Source organism: Mixophyes fleayi, chromosome 11, assembly GCF_038048845.1.
Source record: "Mixophyes fleayi isolate aMixFle1 chromosome 11, aMixFle1.hap1, whole genome shotgun sequence".
In the NCBI taxonomy this organism is placed as follows: Eukaryota; Metazoa; Chordata; class Amphibia; order Anura; family Limnodynastidae; genus Mixophyes; species Mixophyes fleayi.
In genome coordinates, this window is record NC_134412.1 from 27,324,369 (window position 1) to 27,347,912 (window position 23,544).

The 23,544-nt window shown below is 38.5% G+C and overlaps 1 protein-coding gene across 2 annotated transcripts; it reads left to right on the forward strand.

Moving 5' to 3' along the window:
- Positions 1 to 548: 548 nt before the first annotated feature.
- LENG8 (leukocyte receptor cluster member 8) lies at positions 549 to 23,098 on the forward strand. 2 transcript variants are annotated; one of them, XM_075190561.1, is made up of 16 exons: positions 549 to 807; positions 2,332 to 2,401; positions 2,956 to 3,118; positions 4,402 to 4,500; positions 5,948 to 6,058; positions 7,189 to 7,435; positions 8,202 to 8,376; positions 11,594 to 11,782; positions 13,940 to 14,215; positions 14,324 to 14,461; positions 16,243 to 16,534; positions 17,366 to 17,467; positions 17,564 to 17,632; positions 18,289 to 18,418; positions 18,511 to 18,718; positions 21,421 to 23,098. In XM_075190561.1, the coding sequence occupies exons 2-16, from the start codon at positions 2,364 to 2,366 to the stop codon at positions 21,581 to 21,583; spliced, it is 2,400 nt and encodes a 799-aa protein (XP_075046662.1). In that variant the 5' UTR covers positions 549 to 807; positions 2,332 to 2,363; the 3' UTR covers positions 21,584 to 23,098. The 2 variants fall into 2 exon arrangements, with proteins under 2 accessions (XP_075046662.1, XP_075046663.1); XM_075190562.1 differs by having other exon boundaries at positions 11,597 to 11,782.
- Positions 23,099 to 23,544: the final 446 nt, after the last annotated feature.

Sequence of the window (23,544 nt, forward strand, 5' to 3'; positions counted from 1 at the left end):
TGTATATGAACTATACTATACATGTTGCATCTCTGCACTGAATTCACATTGGAGCTCAGTAACAACATTTGTGCCTGTAAAATATCCCTGCAAGTGCCGGATGCACAGTATACATGTATTCAGTATATTTAATTGCAATTCTCAATATGTATTATTATTCTCTGTGCTTTGTACATTAACATTTTCGAAAGAGAGTATTTAAAATACACAATGTGTACATTATAATGATGGGGATTGTAGTGCATAGTGGTCCACCAGAGATAATGCATTTAAAAGCACTTCATCAACAGCTACGTGTTTCTGGGCGTTATATTAAACCACAGGCAACTACTGTGTCTGCGAACGTACATAAAACCAACATAATGGAAGTGTGTCCCCCTTCACGGCGACACTTATTACGCCACGCCTGACGTCATAGTAAGAGCCGTCCGTCACAATGATGGAACGTTGGGAACCAAATAAGGTTTTAGACACCAGGAAGCGGCCCGTCTGATTGGCTGACGCCGCAGAGGAAGCAGCACGTTGGTGCCAGGAAGAGGAGGGCGGAGAAACAAATACGGTTTAGCCGCCGCCATTTTGTGATTTTTTTGAAGCCATCTCCGAGACTGAGCTTCGAAGAAATTCAGTTGAAAACAAAACTGAATTTGGAAGACGATCTATATCGGTGTGGACATCGTGGGGGTGGGAGACCGAGAGCCTGAACCCGGGAATCTCCCCGCTTAGAGGGTGGGAGAGGAGTATTGGTCGGGGTGTTGGTGAAGGAGTCACCAACTCGCAGAGACTCGTTTCCTGTATGAGGTGACTGAGGTAATGCTGGTTGTGCAGGCTATGACAGGGAATGGTGGTCTGATTATTTATGTGTAATATATATATATATATATATATATATATATATATATATATATATATATATATATATATATATATATATATATACATACACATACACATATACACACACACACACATACACACACACACACACACACACACACACACACACACACACACACACACACACACAAATAATGTGTGTGTAATATATATATATATATATTACACACACATTATTTGTGTATGTATGTATATATATATATATATATATATATATATATATATAATTAGTGTGTGTGTATATGGTCCACAAGTGAATTTGTGGCTCTCCAGCTTCTATAGAGATACAAGACCTGCAAGGTCACGCTGGTACTTATAGTTCCACCATGGCTGTGTAGTCTCGGGTTAACTACTTCTGGTGTAGAGGAAATAAACAAGGGCTGTTATGTTTGTTTGGATTCTATGATGTCTGCTATTCTACTTCATTTGCCTTTCTACAGACATTGCTGCCCGCTTAAACATGTATTATTCCAGTGATGGCTAACCTGTGACACTCCAGGTGTTGTGAAACTACAAGTCCCAGCATGCTTTGCCAGTAGATAACTAGGTGATAGCTGGCAAAGCATGCTGGGGCTTGTAGTTTTACAACACCTGGAGTGTCACAGGTTAGCCATCACTGTATTATTCTGTAGTGCAGTATTTGGTTAGAGCAGTGTGCACAGGCTTTACATAGAACTACACAACAAACTAAAGGGATCTTGTGAGCCGCTCTCGTTCTCAAGAAGTAAAAGTTACATGTAAGGTGAAGTGTAGTAGGACACAATATACTGCCGTTATAGGGTATGTGCACAAGAGTTTGGACATGTCCACTCCTGCTTTGAACTGCATACATTGCCAGGCAAAAATGTGCGTCTTATTCTTTTGTGGGTTTATTCAGGAATGTTACATTTGCTCATTGAGGTACACTAGCGGACAGTAGAAATGGTAAGAAAGCTCGCCGCTCTGGTGGTAGTGGGTCACAGTGAGCAGGTTACCTTCCTGGTATGGCCCTATCTAGTTGTAATTGTGTGGATAGGATCCAACTATTCTCAATTGTAAAGCGCTACAGAATCTGCTGGCGCTATATAAATGAATGTTGATGATTAAGTATTTCTAATGGAATATTGCGCTGTCTATGACGGGTGCTCTCCCCGCTATATATATATATATATATATATATATATATATCTCCTGAGCAACATCAGCACTGTTTATTAGTACACAGAAGGATCAGGGCCAGGCGTGCCCCCAGAAGTTCCCTTCCTGGCAACCACTTGTACTGACACTGTTGTCAAAATCAATGATGTCTATTTTAATAGGTATCCAATCTGTATTCACAAAGCAGTGAATGCAGCTCAATGCTGTTACACATTTGCAATAATTTGTACACTACTGGTATAGAATAACATAAAAATGACTTGTGTGGTTATTGTTTAATTTTAATTTGTCTATTATTAGGACACACTTGAGGTCTTCTCATAAACGTTGCCATGGCTACCAATCCTGGAGAACAGTTGAATCCTGAATGGTAAGTTTTGCCTGTCGGCAAAATACACATTTCCTTGTTTGTTTTTTCAAAAACTGAGTTGTAGAAGTTTAATATTGATCTTAAATATAGGTGCACAAATATAGAATCTTTGGTCCAGTTTGCTAATCTGGATGATGTGGTTTGATTTTAGGTTTTTTTGTTTCTGTTTAGCACTTTAACACATTATGGCCTACTTTTCTGGCACATTGTAGCTTTTTTAATGGGGTTGTCCACCACTGTTGTGCAATTGAAATTGGACAAACCCTTTAATACCATTATGTAAACAGAACAAACGTGCAGTAACCATGAACAACCAATTGGATATGAGATATATATCTATATATATATTTCGGTCAATGTAGGCAAATGCAAGCTAATGCTAAATTTGTTTTTTTGGTTTACCGCATATATGTGTTGTGTGGACTGTTGTTAATTACTCCTTCCTTATAATCTTTTTTGTTACTTGAGATTTACAACAACGTTTTTGTCAATGGTCACATCTTAACTTTGTCGTTTTTGCATTATTTTCAAAATTTGTTGACCTTTTCATACAGGGTTCAACAATACAATGCAGGCAGAGCGGATAATGGTTTAGAAGCACCGATGCATGAGAATCCGGAGTGGGAGAAAGCAAGGCAAGCTTTGGCAAGCATCAGTAAAGCTAGTACAACTGCTGCTGCTAGTAAAGGAACAAGTGATGGGCAAGCTAATGCACAGGTAATACCAAATCAAATGTTACCCATGTGTTGCACTTCTTAATATCCTGTTAGTCTGGTTCATCCTGGATGGTATATAAGGTGGCTCTAACTCTTCCCCATGTTTTTGAGTGACTTCTCAAGCTTTCTTCAGAAAAATATGATTAAAAAAAAAAATGACAAACATGGGTAGGAAATTGGGCTGCCATGGAGGAATTAATGGTAAGTCTAATTCTAACTTCTTCCCCCTGATCTGAGATAATGGGCCCATCTCTCTGCATGCTGTGTAATTCTACCCCCTGGGGGTAAATGTACTGGGCCATCTTTTCTATTGGGCACGATGGGCAGCTGCCCGGGGGCCCCACGGGCAAGGGGGCCCCATAGGCATGGCTCTTAATGAGAATAAATAATCCTGCAAAAGAAAAAAACATACAAAAAAACCTTCAAGGGTCACTGAGCAAGTACATCTATCTATCTCTATCTCTATATATCTATATCTATATACATCTATATATCTATGTCTATATCTAGGGGCCCCGGTGCACTGCTTTGCCCGGGGGCCCATAATGTTGTTAAGATGGGCCTGTAAATGTATCAAACTGAGAGTTTTCCGGCGTGTTTGAAAAACCAATCAGATTCTAGCTGTCATTTATTTAGTACATTCTACAAAATGACAGCTAGAATCTGGTTGCTATAGGCAACATCTCCACTTTTCAAACCTGCCGAAAATCTCTCAGCTTGATACATTTACCCCCTGGTGTTAATGGGAGCTGATTCTGATGATAGTCATTGCGGAGTCTTGATTCAACCTGTCTTTGGGACTTAAAGAACTGTTTGGATGTAGTAGGCATATTTTGGCCACCATATTGTCTCTGGCTTATAACTTCTGACATATCTGAAGTGCTGACGAGCCAAGGAAGAATACTTATCCCTTCTATGTTGTGGCAGACTGTTCAGGGCCACTGTTTATTTGGCTCCAAAAAGCAGGGGTCCTTCAAATGGGAGATTGTCTCTTAGCCCCCACTGCTGGGGCCATGAACCTACCAGTGTTGGCTGTCATGGAGGTTTGAAGAGGAAACACAATTTAATGTATTGTTACAGTATTTACATCAAGTATGCATTAGCCACTTATGTTTCTTTTATATCAATTTTAATGCACTGTATCTAAATACTAATCTTAGTGCGCATTTTCGTAATTGTAAATTGAAGTAACATACTACAGTTTCATCTTGATAAAATGTTTGTAAAAGTCTGCAAATTATGTTGTGTTTTTTTTTAACTTTCTTTTTCCCTTTTTCTTATCAGTATTCAATACCACAGGGTGATGCTTCTATGCAACAGCAGTATTTTCAGTGGTATCAACAATATAATTACCCATATGCTTACAACTACTATTATCCAATGGTAAGTTACCTATTTTATTTTCTATTCACTGCCAAAGGAATTATGAAGTGTGTGTGTGTGTGTGTGTGTGTGTTTTGTAAGGCCAATCTTCATGGCATGTAATTGCTGATGACACCAGTGAAGAACAGGAAGGGAAGGAAGGACGCTTCTAAAAACCCAGGACTAAAGTGTGAAAAATGTAGCTGAATATGGAGTGCAACATATTTTAAATTAAAAATCCAATGGTAGCAACATATTTAGTAAACATTCAACACAGGCTCATTTATATCTTGTAAAAGAAATATAGGGCACTGCTTATGTCATTTGGAAACCAGATGTAATAGGTACTGAAAGCTACTTTCAACAGATAAGAGTTGGTCTTACTAATGGCTAAATGAATAGGGGCTCTGCGTAAGTGCTGAGCATACAACATAGTCCCTAACACGATGCCAAGCAGTTCTCATTTCCTCGCTTGATGCTTTGTGGAGATATTGTATAAAAGCTGGGTATACACAGATGCAAATATCGTGCAGATCACACATGATAAACGACCATTTGGTCAGATACTGGAAGAGTGTGCACTCTCCCAAGATCATGTTTTATCTTACCAAACCGCATCTTATATTTTGATTGTTTTATAAAGTTCCTAAAAATCCTGATCATCAATGGAAAGATGTCGGACAAATGTGGAAGTGTGTATGCACTCGCTACCACCAGTGTAGGCAGATATCTGTGGTGTGCAGCGTCACAATCTTTTCAGCAGATGGTTATGATATGAAGATCACAGATCTAAAGTGTGAAGTGTGTACACACACTAAACATTCTTTACTACTGTACGCTCATCGAGACTTTCAGTCGTTGGTAAAATCATTACAGAACTCGCATCTGGAGTAATTTTTCCATAGTGTGTACCCAGCTTTACAAACCCTTACCATCATTTACCCTGGGGATGCTCTTCTCTCCCCTCGTCTTCCTTCTTCTTATTGATCAGAACCTGTGACCTCTGGTTTTATCTTTTGAAGGCCAGATAAATGGGTCACTTTCTCCTTAGTCCCTGGTGGCTTATATTATGTTTTTATTATAGAGATTACTCTGAATTAAATACGCTCTAATCTTTGTGGACATCGTTAGAAATGAATGCACAATAATAAACATAGTATATTACTTTACCAGTATTCTATGAAGGAGCTGTAAAGTCTGCTTGCTGGTCTCACCTCTCAGTAGACTACCATTGTTTTTTATGTCTCACAATTGCCTTGTCTCCTCCCATATCCTGATAATTCTCTTAAAATAAAATCGCTTTGGGACATGGCTTGCAAGAGATGGTTATGGCATTATTGGGGGTTGGGCAAAATCCTGGAGTCTTGAAAATGTGACCATACCAAATCCCTACATTGGCAGACCCCACCTTTTTGAAAATCATGACTGTTGGGGTACTAAATTGACTTGTGCAATCCTGTTTTTACAGAATATGTATGGTGGATACGGTAATTCGGGCCAATATGGTATGCCTGGCACTTACCAATTACCAACATCACAAACCCAAGGAGCCGGTCAACATCAGGGAAGTCTAAATCAGGTATGATGCACTCATTTTTTTTATTCAGCGATGCTTCGCTATACTTGGTGTGTGTCAAATACCTGCATTGCTTTCTGTGTCTCTTCTATTCTTAACCCGTTCATTTTTTTTTCACCTTTTATCTTTTTAATTTTGTCCAAATATATTTATATTGTTTTGGCAGTTGCAAATAGTGCTTTGTTTATTTTTTGATTAATTTTTAGCCAGATTAGACCTTGGTCATGGCATACTCTAATATGTCTCTCCTGTTGCCAGCTCTGACAGATCCAAATGTAAAGTGGGTCTCATGTTAGCCAGTTACTGCTAGTTTCAGTTTGCCTGTGTCAATTCATTCATTCTGGCAGAGAAGACCTGATAGAAACCTGTTTTTAGCTAGACTGACTGTCTTAGGGGATTTTCCTGGAATGATATGCTTTTCCACATTAGGAAAATGTTGGAATGGTGTGTGCAGAGATTGGGGTACAAAAACTCTTGGCCCTGAGCCTTGGCACCCACACTAGTACAATGTCCATTTTCAAATTTGCTATTTTCAAATGGCCCGTAAAGACGAGAGGGCGAAGTAGTGCAGTTAATTGAACGGTATCCTGGCAGAGTGAGGACCCACTGAAATTGGTCAGTAATCCTTATAAATTTGTGTGGCTCATCACTCTGCCAGGATACTTTTTGTTGAAGAATGTCAGATAAGCCACTTACTGTAGACTTTTAAAATACAGAACATTATATTTTGTCTGCTATAGCATGTATCCTTTTGCACTGTTAATTCTTTTTTGACCGTTAATAAACACTTGTTTAAAAAAAAAAAAAAAAATACAGAACATTACTCCAGCTTTCACCACTGCAGTCCAATCTACTGCACTAATTTGCATGCTCTTGTCTATTAATGTAATGGTTCAGATGAGTCCCTGACTGTCTTAGGACTATACCAAAAAAGCTGCACCATTACCATCATTATTATGGTTCTAGCAACTTGATTTGACTCCGTCATCTTTAAGTGGTAGGAACAAAATAGTTAGAATGTTTTATGTTGTATATTAACAATAATGCATAAAATAATGTTGTTTTTTATTTTATTTGTTTTTCTTATATCGGTCTAGTACATACGTAATTTTCTTTTCTTTTTCTTTTTTAAGCCTTCTGTTCCTGGCCTAGAAGATGGCATGGCTTATGCTAATGTCCAGTCACAAGTGTCTGCCCTTAACCAATCTGTGTCGCATCATCATGTCAATCATAATATACCACAGTCCTGTCCACAAGGGGCATCTACAGGCACCCAAGCCTCTCCGCAGCACTTATCCACAAATACCAACAATTACAACCAGCATTCCTACAACGAAGCTTCCAAACCAAAGAAAGGACAACTGTGGAACCGCATTAAACGTAAGTTATGCATTCGCTTCTAGACCAATATTAAATGCACTTAGTCTCCTGTTCTTGGTTTAATTAAGACTTCATATTACTTACTGTTATATCCCCTCCGACCAGGAGACTTCAAATTAAACTAAGTGACCAAGGAGTATGGGTGCTTTTCTGCATTTTGATGTCTAACAGCTTTATTTTATTTCAAGTTTAGAAAATAATTTTTGATTTTGCTCTGCATTTAATCTTTTTACTGCTACTGTGGTAGTATAATTTGTTGTGCACTTTAAGAAGTGCTCTATCAGGAGATACCTCCAGAGAAGGATCCCGGTTACTAGCTATGATTGAAGTTCCATTAGCGTCTTCTGGCGCATATCTGAAGGGCTGATTACCTACTGGTTTGTTTTTAGAGTGTGGGAGGAAACTGACTCAAACACGGGGAGAACATACAAACCACACAGATAAGGCCATGGTCGGGAATTGAACTTATGACCCCAGTGCTGGGAGGCAGAATTGCTAACCACTGAGCCACCGTGCTGCCTTGTTTATATATGTATGTGTTATATATATATATATATATATATATATATATATATATATATATATATATATATATATATATATATATATATATATATATATATATATATATATACACACATATGCGTGTGTGTGTATACTAAATTGTGTATTCTTTAAATCCTAAAGCTCTTGTGTATTGCAACCACAATTGAAAATTATTTTTTTTTCATTTATGTTAACTGTTCCCCCACTTCCCTTTTTACAGAAGCTCCTGGAGCTGGAGGTCTGAAATTTAACATCCAGAAACGCCCTCTTGTAATGTCTAACCAGAACTTTGGATCTAATGAGCAGCATACTAGCAATGCTGGCCTACAAGGGGAGGCATGCATGCATCACCATATGTTACAACAGCAAACAACAGAGAAGAGCCACGATCACAGGTATTTTGCTACTTGATAAGACGCTCCGTAAATTATTCAACTGTCACTTTAATCTAGTGCCTTATTCTTTGGCTATGGAGTGTGTAAAAGGGCAGCCCGTTTGGTGCTACTTACCATGCTATTTCTCTCTGTTAGCACTGAAGTAGCAATGGTGTGGTAAATGTTAATAGCTCAGTAACTATGGATTATATACTTTGCAATCTTTCATAGTCCTTAGTCAGTATCTGACACTTCGTTACTCATGACATCTCATAACCATTTCCGGTAATATCTAACAAATCATTAACAATGACTCTGCTCTTTCGGTCAATGTCTAATAATAAATTACACATGACCATTTTCATCAATAATCGTCTAACTTACTCATAACATCTCCGAGGCATTTCTATACAACCTTCCTACACTTTGGTCTTGCACCAAGACCAACCATAGAGTAGTCCCCATTGTGATACATTAATGTATCACAAGCAGAAGTTCATAAGATCTACTTATGCAACTTCTCTTTTTGACCGGGCCCTTGCCCAGGTATCGCACATGCTTGACAAACCCGTCGGGGTAACCCGTTTACACGTGTAATATCATATAGTCCGACTCAAGCTTTATCCATAACTTGTCCATTTCTATAAACCTACAGACAAAATATATATATATAGTATCAAATTATTTTATTTCACAGATGACTGAGCTAATAAACAGTAAATATAAATCCTTGTATACAATACACATAATATGTAATTCAACAGATAAAAGGATCATACAATACCATTGTCATCAGAAGTGAGTTTCCAGTTTATCTCCAGTGATGTTATCCCTTTCTGTTACAAAGTTAACGTGGTATATTCGTCCTTTCTTAAATATAGAAGTTCCAGGGTTTCTTTACTATATGTGTATGATTGTGATTGTAAAAAAGTGAGATAAAATAGAAGCAATATATGTAAGTGAAATATCAGTAGATCCTCTTAGTCTATGTTAAGTGAGTGAGAGCGAGGGGGCTTGGAAGACTCAAAGATTGAGGAAGAACCCACATGGATGAGAAGACAAAGCATTGACAAAGTTATATAGTTTGGCTAAGAGTATATTCCAGGCATAGTAAAAGACACACAGCACACATCAGGGGATAATAAGTAAAATATGGTGCTTCACTCAGCTTTTGCCTATCAGCGTTATAATAAGGTACCTCACTTAACCATTGCTCAACATTAACAGGTACACTGTATCTGTCCCTTTAACCAGGGCTCTTCTGTCTGTTAGATTTTTCCAGACATAGTATGTTGCACATTATAGTGAGGTTAATGTACAATATAATATAGAGTATTGCAGTCTTAGGAAGTATAGATAAGAGAGTAAGACATGTAATAGAATGAGGGCCAGCAGAGTATATTGCAGGAATGTATAGCCTATAGTACAGTGTTGGATAAGTATCGTATAACAGTGTGCAGGGATAGTACAGTATTATATAGGTTATAGATAGGAGTATATTGCAGGATAGTATAGTTGCAGTATGTTGTACAGTGTTAGATTGTAAGCTTGGTATAGTTACAGTAATATAGATTGTAGGCTAGTATAGAAATAGGTATTATATAGATTGCAGGCTAGTATTAGTACAGATATGATTATATGGAGCAGGTTCAATTGTAAAAAATAAAAATAATCTCTGCATAGTGTCCCAGAACAGGTGCGAGACACTACTCAGCGATTTTTGTTTGTTTTTAGTGAAATAGCCTCTCACTTTTGCCTGCACCTCAGACACAAGCAAAAGTGAGCGTTACTTTTTACCGTATAAACGGTTAAAAAAGAGCGCAGTGGTAATGTTCCTCGGGACATCACGGCTAATTGAATGTGTGTGTGTGTTTTATTTTGCAATACTGTGCAGAAGTTTTAGGCAGGTGTGGAAAAAAATACTGCAAAGTTAGAATGATTTCAAAATAGAAGTGTTGATAGCTTATTTTTATCAATTAGCAAAATGCAAAGCGATTGAACAGAAGATTAATCTAAATCAAGTCATTATTTGGTGTGACCACCCTTTGCCTTCAAAGCAGCATCAAATGCTTCAATTCTTCTAGGTACACTTGCACACAGTTTTTGAAAGAACTGAGCAAGGAAGTTGTTCCAAGCATCTTGTAGAATTAACCACAGATCTTCTGTGGATGTAGGCTTGCTCAAGTCCTTCTGTCACTTGTAATCCCAGACAGTCTCGATGAGGATGAGATCAGGGCTCTGTGGGGGCCGTATCATCACTTCTTTAGGATGAAGATGGTTCTTAATGACATTGGCTGCATGTTTGGGGTCGTTGTCCTGCTGCAGAATACAGGCTGGTACTTTTCCATCATGCAATACCATTAGGGTGGTGTCTGCTTGGCTCCAAATTTATTCTGCAGCAGAAGAGAGACAAAAGGATTTGAGCAAACCTACATCCACAGAAGATCTGTCGTTATTTCTCCGAGATGTTTGGAACAACCTTCCTGTTGAGTTCCTTCAAAATCTGTGTGCAAGTGTAACTAGAAGAATTGAAGCATTGATGCTGTTTTGAAGGCAAAGGGTATTCTAAATCAAATCATTATTTGGTGTGACCAATCTTCTGTTCATTCACTTTGCGTCTTGTTAATTTATAAAAATAAACCATTAACGCTTTAATTTTTGAAAGCATTCTTACTTTTCAGCATTTTTTCCTCCCCTGCCTAAAACTTTTGCACAGAATTAAATACCTTTTGGAAGATGCAGAGTGCGCAGGGAAGCGTGACTAAGAGTCAGGAGCCAGGTAAGTTTTTCTGTAGTGCAGTGAAGGGGGTCTGGAGAGGTATGAGACCTCTTGCACTGGTTGGAAGACTTTTTAAACCCCAAAAGCCTGTGCTTTTCTTAGCCCCCTGTAGAGCTGTCCTGTACAGCTCTTGAATATGAATCGGCAGGAAGCCGGTTCTTATCCTGCACTGCGCATGCGTTGATTGGCGCATGCACAGTCAGTGTCTGGGAATGCGACAAACATTACTGAGAATCTCTCAAGGATTCCCATGGCCATTCACGCTGATATCATTGTGGGGTGTGTGGTTAGGAGCGATCGCTCCTTTACAGAGTGATATTATCACTGGTACTTACTGAATTGATAGGCTGAATTATTAACAATGGCGCAGCCTCAGAAATATCTGCTATGCGTTAATACCTCCCTAGATCAGGAAGTGACTCTCCATAGTGTTACTTCAAACATTTGTTTTTATTGCAGCAGCAATGCTTCCACAAAGCCAGAGGATTGGCCTCCAGCTATGAAAGAATATGTCCAGCGTTGCTTTACTGCATGTGAAACGGAGGAAGACAAGGATCGGACTGAGAAACTGCTTAAAGAGGTCTTGCAAGCCAGATTGCAAGATGGATCTGCCTATACCATAGACTGGAGCAGAGAGCCTTTGCCAGGGTACGTTTCCACCAACATTACCTTTGCTCTCACAAATGCAATTGCATACATTTGTAGCTGTCTCGTTTTCCTGATGACTATATGGTTATACTAGTAATTTGTTATAATTCACAAACCAGCTCAGATTAAGGGTTTTACAAGTTGGCTGTATGACCTTTATTTCATATAAAGGTGCATTTGACACCACAATGTTCTATCATCATTTAACAGTAGCCTCATGCTGTTGTGGAACCTGCTCTTTTCATTGCTCCTCCCGCATGACTGGACAAATCACTATCTCCTGAAATATACTGTGCTGCTGTGAACATTCCTCTGAACTATCGAAACTAGGGATATACTGACAAGCAGGGGTTGAAAACTAATTGCAACAATGCCCTGACTGGTCAAATGCCCCTTAAAAATTGTAAATGCCTATTGGATTACGGTTCGTTTTTGATTATATTAAGCCTCAGTATTTATAGTGTAGCTTTATGGCATAGTGGCTGCTTGTCGGTGTTATGAATAGGTGCCATTGTTTGTTTATTTATAATACTCTTTTTCCTTTTACTATGGTGGACAGTGCTACCTTGGGTATGGAGGATTGGTGCAGGAGTAGGAAATTTCCTCAAATTTAGAAGCTCCTCCCCTTCTATATCGCCTCTCCAGCAGAAACTATTTGATTTAAACTATGTGCCCATGGAATATGGTGCTTCTACAACGTGCTGCTGAAGGCAGCATGAATGTCTTTTTGTTTTGTTTTCATTTATTTGCCTTGTTTGTGCATTTGCTGTGACAGTAGCTCAGTTAATCTTGGCTGAATATGGGCGCAAGGTGACAGGTGCTGTAACTGCTGCCTAAACTGCTTCCCTCCCCACTCCCACGGCTTTGGGATGGGAAACCTGGTCACTATCGCAGTGTTGCGGTTGTGTCATAGGGCATGTCATTCTTTCACCTGACCGAGCTCTAAGAGCTGCCGCTTGGTCAGTTCAAAGCCTTCTGTCTCCCTCTTTTCGTGTTGAGCTGTCATGCAGTCAGCCCTGGCTGGCAAGTACTGCACAGTGAAGCAGTGGAGGACCTCTGGTGTTCAGACAGGTCATTTGTGGGCAGCTGCAGCAACAGCAGCCCCTGTAATTGGTAAAATATGTGCAGGTTCTGGCATGGGTTTTTCTCTCTATTTAGAGAGGTTATTGCAATTTTAAAAACCTCCCAAACACTTTAGTTTGGCTCAGATTCAGTCCTGGAAGGATTCAGAGTCTGAGTTTCCATCTCTGCAGGAAGGAGGGTACCTGGTTGATTCAGACTTTGAGCATCTCACAAGATTCCAGGAGGATCTTTCAAAGACACAGGGTGCTGTCATAGTCGTGTGACAGGCCCTTTAACATGCATGATTTCAAACTAAGCCCTCACTTCAACTAAAGGTAGACTCAGAATTTCACGTCAATGAGGAGATAACTTGGGAATGACTAATTGTCTTCTTTTGAAAGTTGTCTAAGTTCTAACCTGTATCTGGATAGGACCATTTGTTTCTGAAAGACCTGGAACATTCTAGTGCTGTATGATGCACATAGGAAAGGTTGACCTGCGATTTAAACAATCACTTGCTAGATGGATTACCTCTCTAATTTGGCAGCCATTTATTGAAGCAGGGTTTTTTTATTCCTGAAAATGTGATTCACATTCCACTAGATTAGTGATTCTTCTGTCCATATATTCATAAGGTTCTTCAAGTTCAACGCTTTTGCCCCCTAAGTTGGGGTAAAAAGTCTTGCACTCAGTGACTTCAGAGTGTTCCTTCCCTTGGGGTCTGCTTTGGGAACTCCCCATGGTTCCAACTTCCCCTAATAGATGCAAGATAAAAGGATTTTTTTTTTTTGTACTGTTTGTACTGTCATCCTCCAGGTAGGGGTTATAGAGGGGGAGGATCTCCGACTTCATTATGAATTTTCTAAAGTGTCCAAGCTCCTGCACCACCTCTATACCCCATGGTTCCAGTGTCCCCAAATGAACTTCGAGAAAGTGATTCAACATTCGGCTTATAATACCATTTTTACTTTGCCTGTATAGTATGGGTGTGTTATGATTTTATGTTTTTGTTGCATTAATGGAATGGGTCTTGAAAGTTTTTATTACGCACATTTTAAAGTGTTTGTTTTTTTAAAAAAAAAAAATTAATTTCAGAAAGGATAGTGTGAATGAGAGTCCGAAGAAGAAGCGTTGGGAAGCGACTACTTTGCATTCTTCCCGTGGCAGCACCATCACTGTGACGCAGTCTACGCGAGGTGGTGGCAACAACAACAGTGCAGCTAGTACACTAAGAGGACGTGGCAGCAGCTTTCCTACAAGGTTTGGAAACCGTAATGTCTTCATGCAAGAATCCAGCTCCTCTTCAAGCACGGGTTCTAGGTCAAGGTCTAGGTCATCCTCGCGCTCACCTCACAGAAGATACCGCCGCAGGTAAGGTGCAATGTGATTGGATATTTCCCTTTTAAAATTCCACATAACACCCCCAACTCCTCCCCCAAGTACATTTTCTAATTTTTGTGTGTCTTTGCATATTTTCAGTGATTCCCATTCAGACTCTGACAGCAGCTCCATATCTGGAAGTGAAAGTCGAGTTGGTGGTCGTAGAACCTTTCAGAAGGGACGTGGTCGGGGAGGGCATATGGATCGTGGTCGTGGACGAAATCAGAGGGGCAAAAGGTGCATAGCAAATTTGATTCTGTACATATACTATAGCTACAATTAGCAGCTTTAACCTTATTGAACAAATGAGTTTTGTCAGGGTCCTTAAGGTCGTTTCTGCTGACATATGTAAACAAGCATCTCTATTGCAGGATCTATCACTTAATGCAATTTGAATAAAGCATATATTTTGGGTTTCTTTTATTTAGGTTATTCAAATACCTGTAATAAGGACAGTTGGGAGCAATGGCCATGCCTTTCCTATGTAACTGATGAGAAATATAACTTTGGTCTGATTGCTGTAACATTACAAACACATAAACACTGTCACAACTGAACGACCATATAAGTGAATAGTTTGGTCACATGGATGTCTAGCCAAGTTGCACTGATTAGGTTGTTCGGGTACTTGTCTTATTGATCCCAGAAACTCTTCATACAAGCGACAATGTGGATCATTCTTTCATCCTATTTAAACCTACCCATATATGATGCACTTAAGTTAAATACTTTATTGTGAATCCATTGGAGATACTGGTGCCTTGAGGTATAGAAAGTAATTGTGCTAAAATGTAAAGAGCCCAACTCCACAAAGTCTGATCTCATCCAACCTCCATTGTGGTTATCATTGAGGCTATAAACATAGGTCCTGACAGCAAGTTCCAGAGAACTAACATGATCTATGGCCTGAATCGCAATATTCTAGTTGATATGGTTTCCATACTGTGTGATGATCCTTTGCCAAAACAAATTATGTTCTAGCCTAGTGCACGGTCTCAAGGCTGGAATTCTGTGTGTGGAAATTCCATAGAATACAATTTGATATATTGAGGGCCTGTACCATAGTATCTCGTATCTTCACAAAATGAACATAGCGGAACTTGACTCAATTTAAAAACAAATAAAGATAAATGTCCCATTCTTAAGAGAGCTTAAAAAGGAATAAAGCACTAGCACCTATTAACACGAGGACAAAAGACTAATAACAGAAGTGTTTCATTTATCCTTTTAAAATTCTATGGACTGGGTTTAAATGTTACTGTCTCAAAAGGAAGGCTTTATATACACAATATATGTACATATATAAATGTGGAACACTTAATGGTTTGACTGATTAGATCTCCGAATATGTGGCTTTACCTATTGTAGAACATAGGTGACAATTGAAGCTTTGCTTATATTCTGTGCTTTATAATCTTAGTTTTTGTGCATAGTTGTTGGTGTTTTATATTGGTTTTACCTGTTTTCACTAATGATATCCCATATTGGTTCATCAAATTGACACCTAATACCTCATTGTTCCACATTCCCAGCTTAAAAGTAATGGATGTCAAATATAAACTGGATCTGTAGTAGGAACACTGCCTCAATTACATATTCTTGTTGCACATGGGACATTGTACACCAAAAGCATAGAAACCTGATATGTGTTTTTTGGACAACATGTATAACTGCAACTTCTCCTTTTGGGGATGAAACCTACTTGATCCAAATTTATTGGGTCTGGCAAGATCAAATGAAGTCTTGCAGCAAATCCTTATCAAAGTATCTTTATTTTGTGGTTTAAGTTCACAAATTGTCCTATAACCGCTTAAAATCCTTTGGATCCTGTCTTTTAAATCTGACAAGTCAATAGGTGTTCTCTTACCACATCTCCATCTTAAAAATTAATTGTAAATGAAGCAAAAGTTCTTGGTCAAATTTATGACGACGCTGTTGCGGCTATGAGCCTTAGATTTTGAAGTCTGGGAAGTAAGTTATGCATCTCTCCTTATCTTTTTATACTTTATCCTTGTTAGAAATGAACAGAACTTTAACAAACGAAACCGCAAGAAAAATGTGGCTATGGAATTTGAGGACCCAGAAAAAGACTTCAAAAAAGAAAAGCGAGCGGCGCGCTTCCAACACGGTCACAGTCCTAAGAAACTGCGTATTGAGCCTCTAGTGCTGCAGATCAATAACATGGATCCTAACGAGTCTGAAGGCCTGGACTGGAATGAACTCAAAATCATTGGAACGTCTCAAGACATCACCAAACATTACTTGCGTTTGACTTGTGCTCCAGACCCTTCAACCGTGAGACCAGTGCCAGTAAGCTTTTCTTTTCCTTTTTTCTTATTAGTGAGTGGAATTGGATTAACACTATTTTAGGGGGCATATTCAATTGTTAGCAGTTTCCGCCGCGGAAAAAGTATTACCATTATTACTAGCCCGATTTCAGCTCGCAGCTCCTCCCTGAGCCGCGAGCTGAAATCCAGCGTGAAAAGTACCGTAATAACGGTATTTAGGCGCACTATTACCGTAATGACGGTAATAGTGCGTGGGGCCCGTTACTTTTGGCTGTAACGCCAACAAATGAATATGCCCCTAGGTGTATGAGATTTTCAGAGTTCCTAAGTAAGACAAGAGCCTATTTAGCTCCAATAGTCTGTTAGGGCTAGATTTACTAAGCTGCGGGTTTGAGAAAGTGGGGATGTTGCCTATAGCAACCAATCAGATTCTAGCTTTCATTTATTTAGTGCTTTCTACAAGATGACAGCTAGAATCTGATTGGTTGCTATAGGCAACATCCCCACTTTTTCAAACCCGCAGCTTAGTAAATCTAGCCCCTAGTCTTTTATCTTCGACATTTATCCAAATTGACTATACAATATATAATATTGCAGCATGTATGGGTCCAAAATAAATTCAGTGCTCAGTAGTAAGCCTATCAAAATCGATTTGGCAGCTATCAAGCGTGTTCTAAGATTTCCATCAGCCTTTGTGCTCACGTTTTCTGGAATTTGAATATAATTTAGCGCTGACGCTTTTGTTTGGCCAAATTGGATAACGATACTAGCGCCGGGGAAAGTGTGAAGACATGCATGACTGTAGCATGTGTTTATTTGCCGGTTTTGCAAATAGTTATTGTTTCATTCACAGGTTTTAAGAAAGTCTTTAACGATGGTTAAGGGGCATTTTAAGGAGAAGCAAGATTATGCATTTGGCTGTGAGCAGTTGAAATCAATCCGTCAAGATTTAACGGTATGTACAGCTAAGAAACTTTGTCTGTGACATTAGCGCCATCACACTTTCCAGTGCTTTTTAAAATATTTTGTATTCTGTAAATCTGCTTCACAGGTCCAGGGCATTCGCACAGAGTTCACTGTGGAAGTATACGAGACCCATGCACGGATTGCACTGGAAAAGGTAAGTTTCCATTTTCTGGATGGTATTTTTTCAGAATAAATGCAACAGTGTGTTTAGTTCGGTGGTAATCATTAAAACGATGACCGGATCGCTAATACCGTATACGCTGACAGGAATACACCTAAGGTGTATTCCCCGGCACACTGGTAATACCGACAGCTGGAAACAGGGACCGGAAACCATGGCGACAAATGAAGAAGCCGCCGGGTAACGATGACGTCACTTTCAAGCTGTACATTGTTTGCTGTTCTTAACCTGCTATTTTAAGGAACCGCCACCTGTACAATGGTATTTAGAAAGCCTAATACATTGTACAAGTGGCGCCTCCTGAAAATATCAGGTTAAGAACAGCACACATAATGTGCAGCAGCTTGAAGGTGACGTCATTGTTACCTGACATCTTCATTCGTCGCCATGGTTTCCGGTCCCTGTTTCCAGCTGTCAGTATTACCTGTCGGCGTATCTGGTATCGGTGAGCCGGTCATCGTAAAAAGGTACCCCAACCATTTAGTTTATATTAAAAAAAAATAAAAAAAATCGGAGGCCAGCTTGATGCCATTTTTTTCATTATTTTGGAACCCTGGACTTCAATTCTCAAGAAAGCTCAGTGGCATATTTGATTTAAATTTAAATATTTCCTGTTTTGTTTGACGTAGGGAGACCATGAGGAATTCAACCAATGTCAGGCCCAGCTGAAATCTTTGTATGCTGAAAATCTTGCTGGGAATGTTGGCGAGTTTACAGCTTATCGCATATTGTATTACATCTTCACGAAAAACTCTGGTGGTAAGATGATGTTGTCTTGTAAACGTCTGTTTAATAAATGCAATGTCTAGTTCTGCAGTCTCTCAGTTCCCATCTCTCTCTTCTGGTTCTAGATCTAACTACAGAGATGGCATACTTGACCAAAGAGTTGAAGGAGGATCCTTGCGTTTCGCATGCTCTTGCTCTTCGGAGTGCTTGGGCGCTCTCAAATTATCATCGATTTTTCAGGCTTTATAAACAAGCACCACGCATGTCTGGGTATCTCATCGACAAGTTTGCAGACAGGGAGCGGAAGGCAGCCCTTAAGGCCATGATTAAAACGTATGTGAAGGCCAGCACATTAGTGTTCATAATCAAGCCTTCTCTTTGCAGATTTTATTTTTTTAATTCTTCTTCTTGATGCAAAAATTGGTCTTTTTGTAGTTCTAAAAGTTAGCGTGGATAAGTTACTACAAATTCTATGCTAACTGCATGGAAAGACATGGATGTACTATTAGTTATCTCAAATATAGTTCTTACATAGTAGCTTGAGTACAAGCACAGTTGGGTTTTCCTTGCTGTAAAAGTAACACTAGCATAAATATTATGTAATTATTTAGATCTCCCAACATGTGTTTGGATTGCCCGACAAGTTCAAATAAGTGACTTGGACCTTTTTAGAATGTTTCATTCACTAATACTCCCATGTAGAAACCAGGAAATAGTTGTGGGTATTTAAGCTCATGTTTAGATTCATTGAATGGGCAGTATATTTAATTTAAACTTCTTTTCATTTGCAAGCAATGCCCCGGAAAGGTCTTGGTGCTCTGCTGAGACAGGAACATGTGTTCCGGAAGCCATTCTTTTTAGAAGACACATCGCCCTACAAGCATGTACTGTGATCTATAGTGTAAAATGGGATGGCATTTATTTATTACAAGTTGTATACAGCAAAATAATGAAACTGGTTTTATGATAGGGCTACAGATAAAAAAGTGGACAAATACAGACGTATAAGCCTTATGAACTTGTAGATATAGAATAGTTCACACAAAATGTCTTTCCCTGTAGTAGCTGCCATAAAATGATGAAATGTAGCTTTAATACTTTAGTCAGAGTAGCAGCAGAAGCAATTTTTCTTGCACTTACTTTGCAAACCTACTGTAGGATTGTGCAATGTTTTCTCTAACCCCCCCACCCCCCTTGCCCCCGTATTGAAGGTAAGTGCAACAAGCCAACAAGACAAGGAAATTATCGGCACGATAATTGTGTCCATTTTTTATATCAGCAATGTGGCACTGGCAGGTAAAAGTTGTGCCTTTAATGGGAATTTATATCAAATTTGCTTTAACTATTTTGTCATGCGTATTATATACTTAACTAATATACTTGGGTGGGGGAATTCAATTATCCGCGATTTTCCACAGAACATCACGACCAATTGAATTCCCCCCCTTTGGGGCATATTCAGTTGTTTGAATTGCCCGCCGCATTAAAAGTATTACCGTTATTATGGTAATACGAAGCCGGATTTCAGCTCGAAATCCAGCGTGAAAGGTACCATAATAACGGTATTTATGCGCACTATTACCGTAATGACGGTAATAGTGCACGGGGCGCGTTATTTTGGTGACTAACGCTCACAATTGAATTCCCCCCTTTGAGGAGTCTTTTTTTTTTTTTTTTTTTTTTTTTTTATCATAGCAAAAGTTACCTCAGTTTAATTGTTACTTTGGTAAGTTAACATGTGACCCGACTATGCTAAAGTGCAGGACTTGTAGTACTATTCTGCAGAGATTACAAGATGCCATACTATTCAGTATTGTCAGTCTTGAAGTTTTATTGTACAATTGTTTTTTCCTTATGCTTAACACTGATTATGGAATGTAAGGGCTTGGTAAGATGTGTATTTTACAGAAATAACAGCAGTAAAGGAGGCAGTTAGTAAAAAATCAAGGTTTATTTTATTTTAAACATTTTAACATGCCTTTTCATCCGGAAAGTTATAGTTTGATTAAGAAAGCCAGTTCTTCTTAATTGTGTTGTAGCTCATTGTTGTGGAAATGGAAAGGAATCTTGCCATCTATCCCTTGGTTTGTGTGTGTGTGTGTGTATGTTTATGTATAGAGATATATATATAGATGTGTGTGTGTGTGTGTTCATATTTCTATTTAATTTATGCTTCATCATTTCTTAGTAGAAAAAGATGAATCATAAGTTTATGTAATTTATTAAGTTAGGTATTTGCCCTCTATTGTATAGGTAGAAAATATCTGCATATCCATATGGTAGTGAATAAATATTAAAGCAGCAATCCCATAAAAAAATTATAGTAGTTTGTTAAAAAAAAAAATATTTTTATCAATATATAAGAAGCAGTTTGGGAATCACCATTTTCATGGTTTGTTTCTGCAAGCGACTGTTAAAGAATTAGATATCTTGCTTTGGTTCCAGTGACTACCATGACAGTCAGTCACATGATGTGAGCAGTGAGGCTTTGGAACGCACCTCTGTGCTTGGTCTGCTCTGTACTAGCGCAACACCCTCCCCCTTCTAGCGCAACACCCTCCCCCTTCTAGCGCAACACCCTCCCCCTTCTAGCGCAACACCCTCCCCCTTCTAGCGCAACACCCTCCCCCTTCTAGCGCAACACCCTCCCCCTTCTAGCGTCACATGACATGCTGAGTTTGACTAGCAGCTATACTTGTCTGCCCTCCACAGATTTTAAAGGGCTAATGATTTGTAGGAGGACATCTACGAGGCTTGTATTCAAGATGCTTGTTTAAAGAAAAACAAAAAGCAACCTATGTGGGATTTCTGCTTTAAATATAACATAATTTTATGTAGAAGACTTAGTAAAGTTTATATATATATAACACTTGGTGGATTTATGAAAGGTGGGTATGTTTATCTGTGTGGTTTAATATTACAAAATCTTAAAACATTCCATTTTAGGTGGATAATGCAAACCAATATTATTACTGTTCTAACGTTGTGTTTTCTTTGCTCCTTTTCCCCACTACTTGTTTTGTCCGATTCTTTAGTTATCGGCCGCTGCTCCCAGTTTCCTACGTTCAGTCTGAGTTGACCTTCGAGAATGAGGAGGAGTGCCAGAGTTTCCTGGCTTCTCTATCTATTGTGTTTGCAGGGAACGACGCCAGCAAGATTGACTGCAAGCAAAGCTTAGCAGTCTTACCAAACTTCTAAGCCAGGCCCTTTTTTAATATCGTAATCTCCAAATGTGTTTTTACAACACATGATTAGCTCACACTGTGTGTGTAGGTGAAATGCCCCCCTTGTTTCTTTACTGTTCTGATCATGTCCTAAATCTCACACCTCTGGATCAGAGGCTACAGGCCAAGACTGGGCATCCCAAGCAGTTGGTGTTGGGCTAAACAGCTGATTAAAAGAGCCATTACACACTGTGTAATTTTCTGTGTTTTATTGGCAAAGTGCTATCTTTGTATATATATTTATATATAGTGCTTGTCACATAGAATTACCATTGACTGACTCTAGACTCTTGAGTAAGACCTGCAAGAAATTGCATTCTATTAGTTCCACAAGTATTGGATACAAATGTTTTGTGAACTCTCTCATCCTGAATGTTTCTATGGGCTTAGATGGAAGACTTGGGACACATGTTTTGTATAAATAAAGCAACTTATGTAATGTAGCTCAGTAGAAGCGATTTATTTAGCCTTCACATTCAAACCACTTTTGGGACCACGAGCAGTACAAAATGGCTTTCATTTGTAAGGGAGAACGTTTGTATTGTTTACACTGTTGAGATATAATACATCATATTCTCACACATTAGATCAAATTAGGCTTTATGTAAATAAGAATTCTGATAACTTTTCAGTAAGCTGTGTGTACATTTGTGAATACGTTTTTCTTTTGAAGTGGACGAAAGCATTTTTCTACTTAATTTTTTTTTACTATGCTTCTGTTGTAATAACTTTGAGATCCTGTTCTAATCAGAAACTAACAATGTCTCAGTTTCTTTTCTCTTTATCTCACTTGCACAAAGCCTCTGTCCATATGCTGCACAGACCTACAACATGCGGCTCTGGAGAGAAGGCCTCAAAACACAGGAAAAAAATGTCAACTCAAAGATTGGGAGACGTAAAGTAATCTTCATAGGCTGCTGTGCCTTGGCGGAAAAATGAGACTTTCTAACATATATAAAGAACATTTTAACATCCGACAAGTCTGCAAATGAAGAAAGAAGTTTTTATTAAGATGCAATACAAGAAAATCATCCCATGTGTTTCTGGAATCGCATATATTTCTGGAGACACCTGCTACCCGGAAGCTCACAACTTGAGATGTAATTATTACTATTTTTAACAATTGTTAATTTGACACCCCCTCTTCTTTGTTTTTTTATTTTGTTTTTCACCACCCCTTTCTGGTTTTTTTTGTTTGTTTTTTTTTCACCTCCCCCGTGTTTGCTGATTATTAATTTGTCCTATTTTTCAGCAGGTAAATATTAGGTAATTATCTGAACCCTCCCCAAATTTTATTTTTCTTTCACTGATTTTATTTTCTACCCCTCTTTCTTCACCCATTCTATACAGCCCTTCAATTTTTTTTTGTCTTTTTTTTTCCTTCTTGAAGTTGTATTGGTGTGATGAGCAGTTGTTGGTCAAGTGCTCCTTTCTTTGCAGATATTTGTATTAATGTTTTTTCTCCCTTAATAAAAAAACTTGAGTTGCATATGTCTGTTGTTACCCCTTTATAAAGTGGCAAAAGTGTGAATATTGCAAATAAGAGAGGGTGGTGATTACTGTTCAAATGTGAATTGTAACTAAATGAAAGTATTTGCTTTAGAAAAAAAATACTTTTATTTTTTTCTATTTACTATGCAGGTACATATTTTGTAGCTATTTATGAAAATAAATTAAAACCGAAAATAAAAAATTGACAATTATTAAGTGTTCTGCAGTCAAATGTCCCATGAAGTAAATCTTTGTAATCATCAGATCAAACCAAAAAGCTTACGTGTCTGCTTAGTCATTGTGCTGCCCCCAATGAAATCTTAAAAAAATTTTTTTTTTTCTATAACTCAAAATTTTATTAGGTCAACATGAGTGACAGCGTACATACAAAAAATAGCAGGAAAATAATACAAACAAAAAAAACAAGAACAAAAAGCAAAAAAC

Excerpts from the sequence above, each read along its gene's own strand:
- LENG8 (XM_075190561.1), top strand. The coding sequence starts at position 2,364 with ATGGCTACCAATCCTGGAGAACAGTTGAATCCTGAATG. Across the intron at positions 8,377-11,593 it reads GAGAAGAGCCACGATCACAG|CAGCAATGCTTCCACAAAGC; the intron begins GTATTTTGCTAC and ends TTTTTATTGCAG. Across the intron at positions 17,468-17,563 it reads CAATCCGTCAAGATTTAACG|GTCCAGGGCATTCGCACAGA; the intron begins GTATGTACAGCT and ends TCTGCTTCACAG.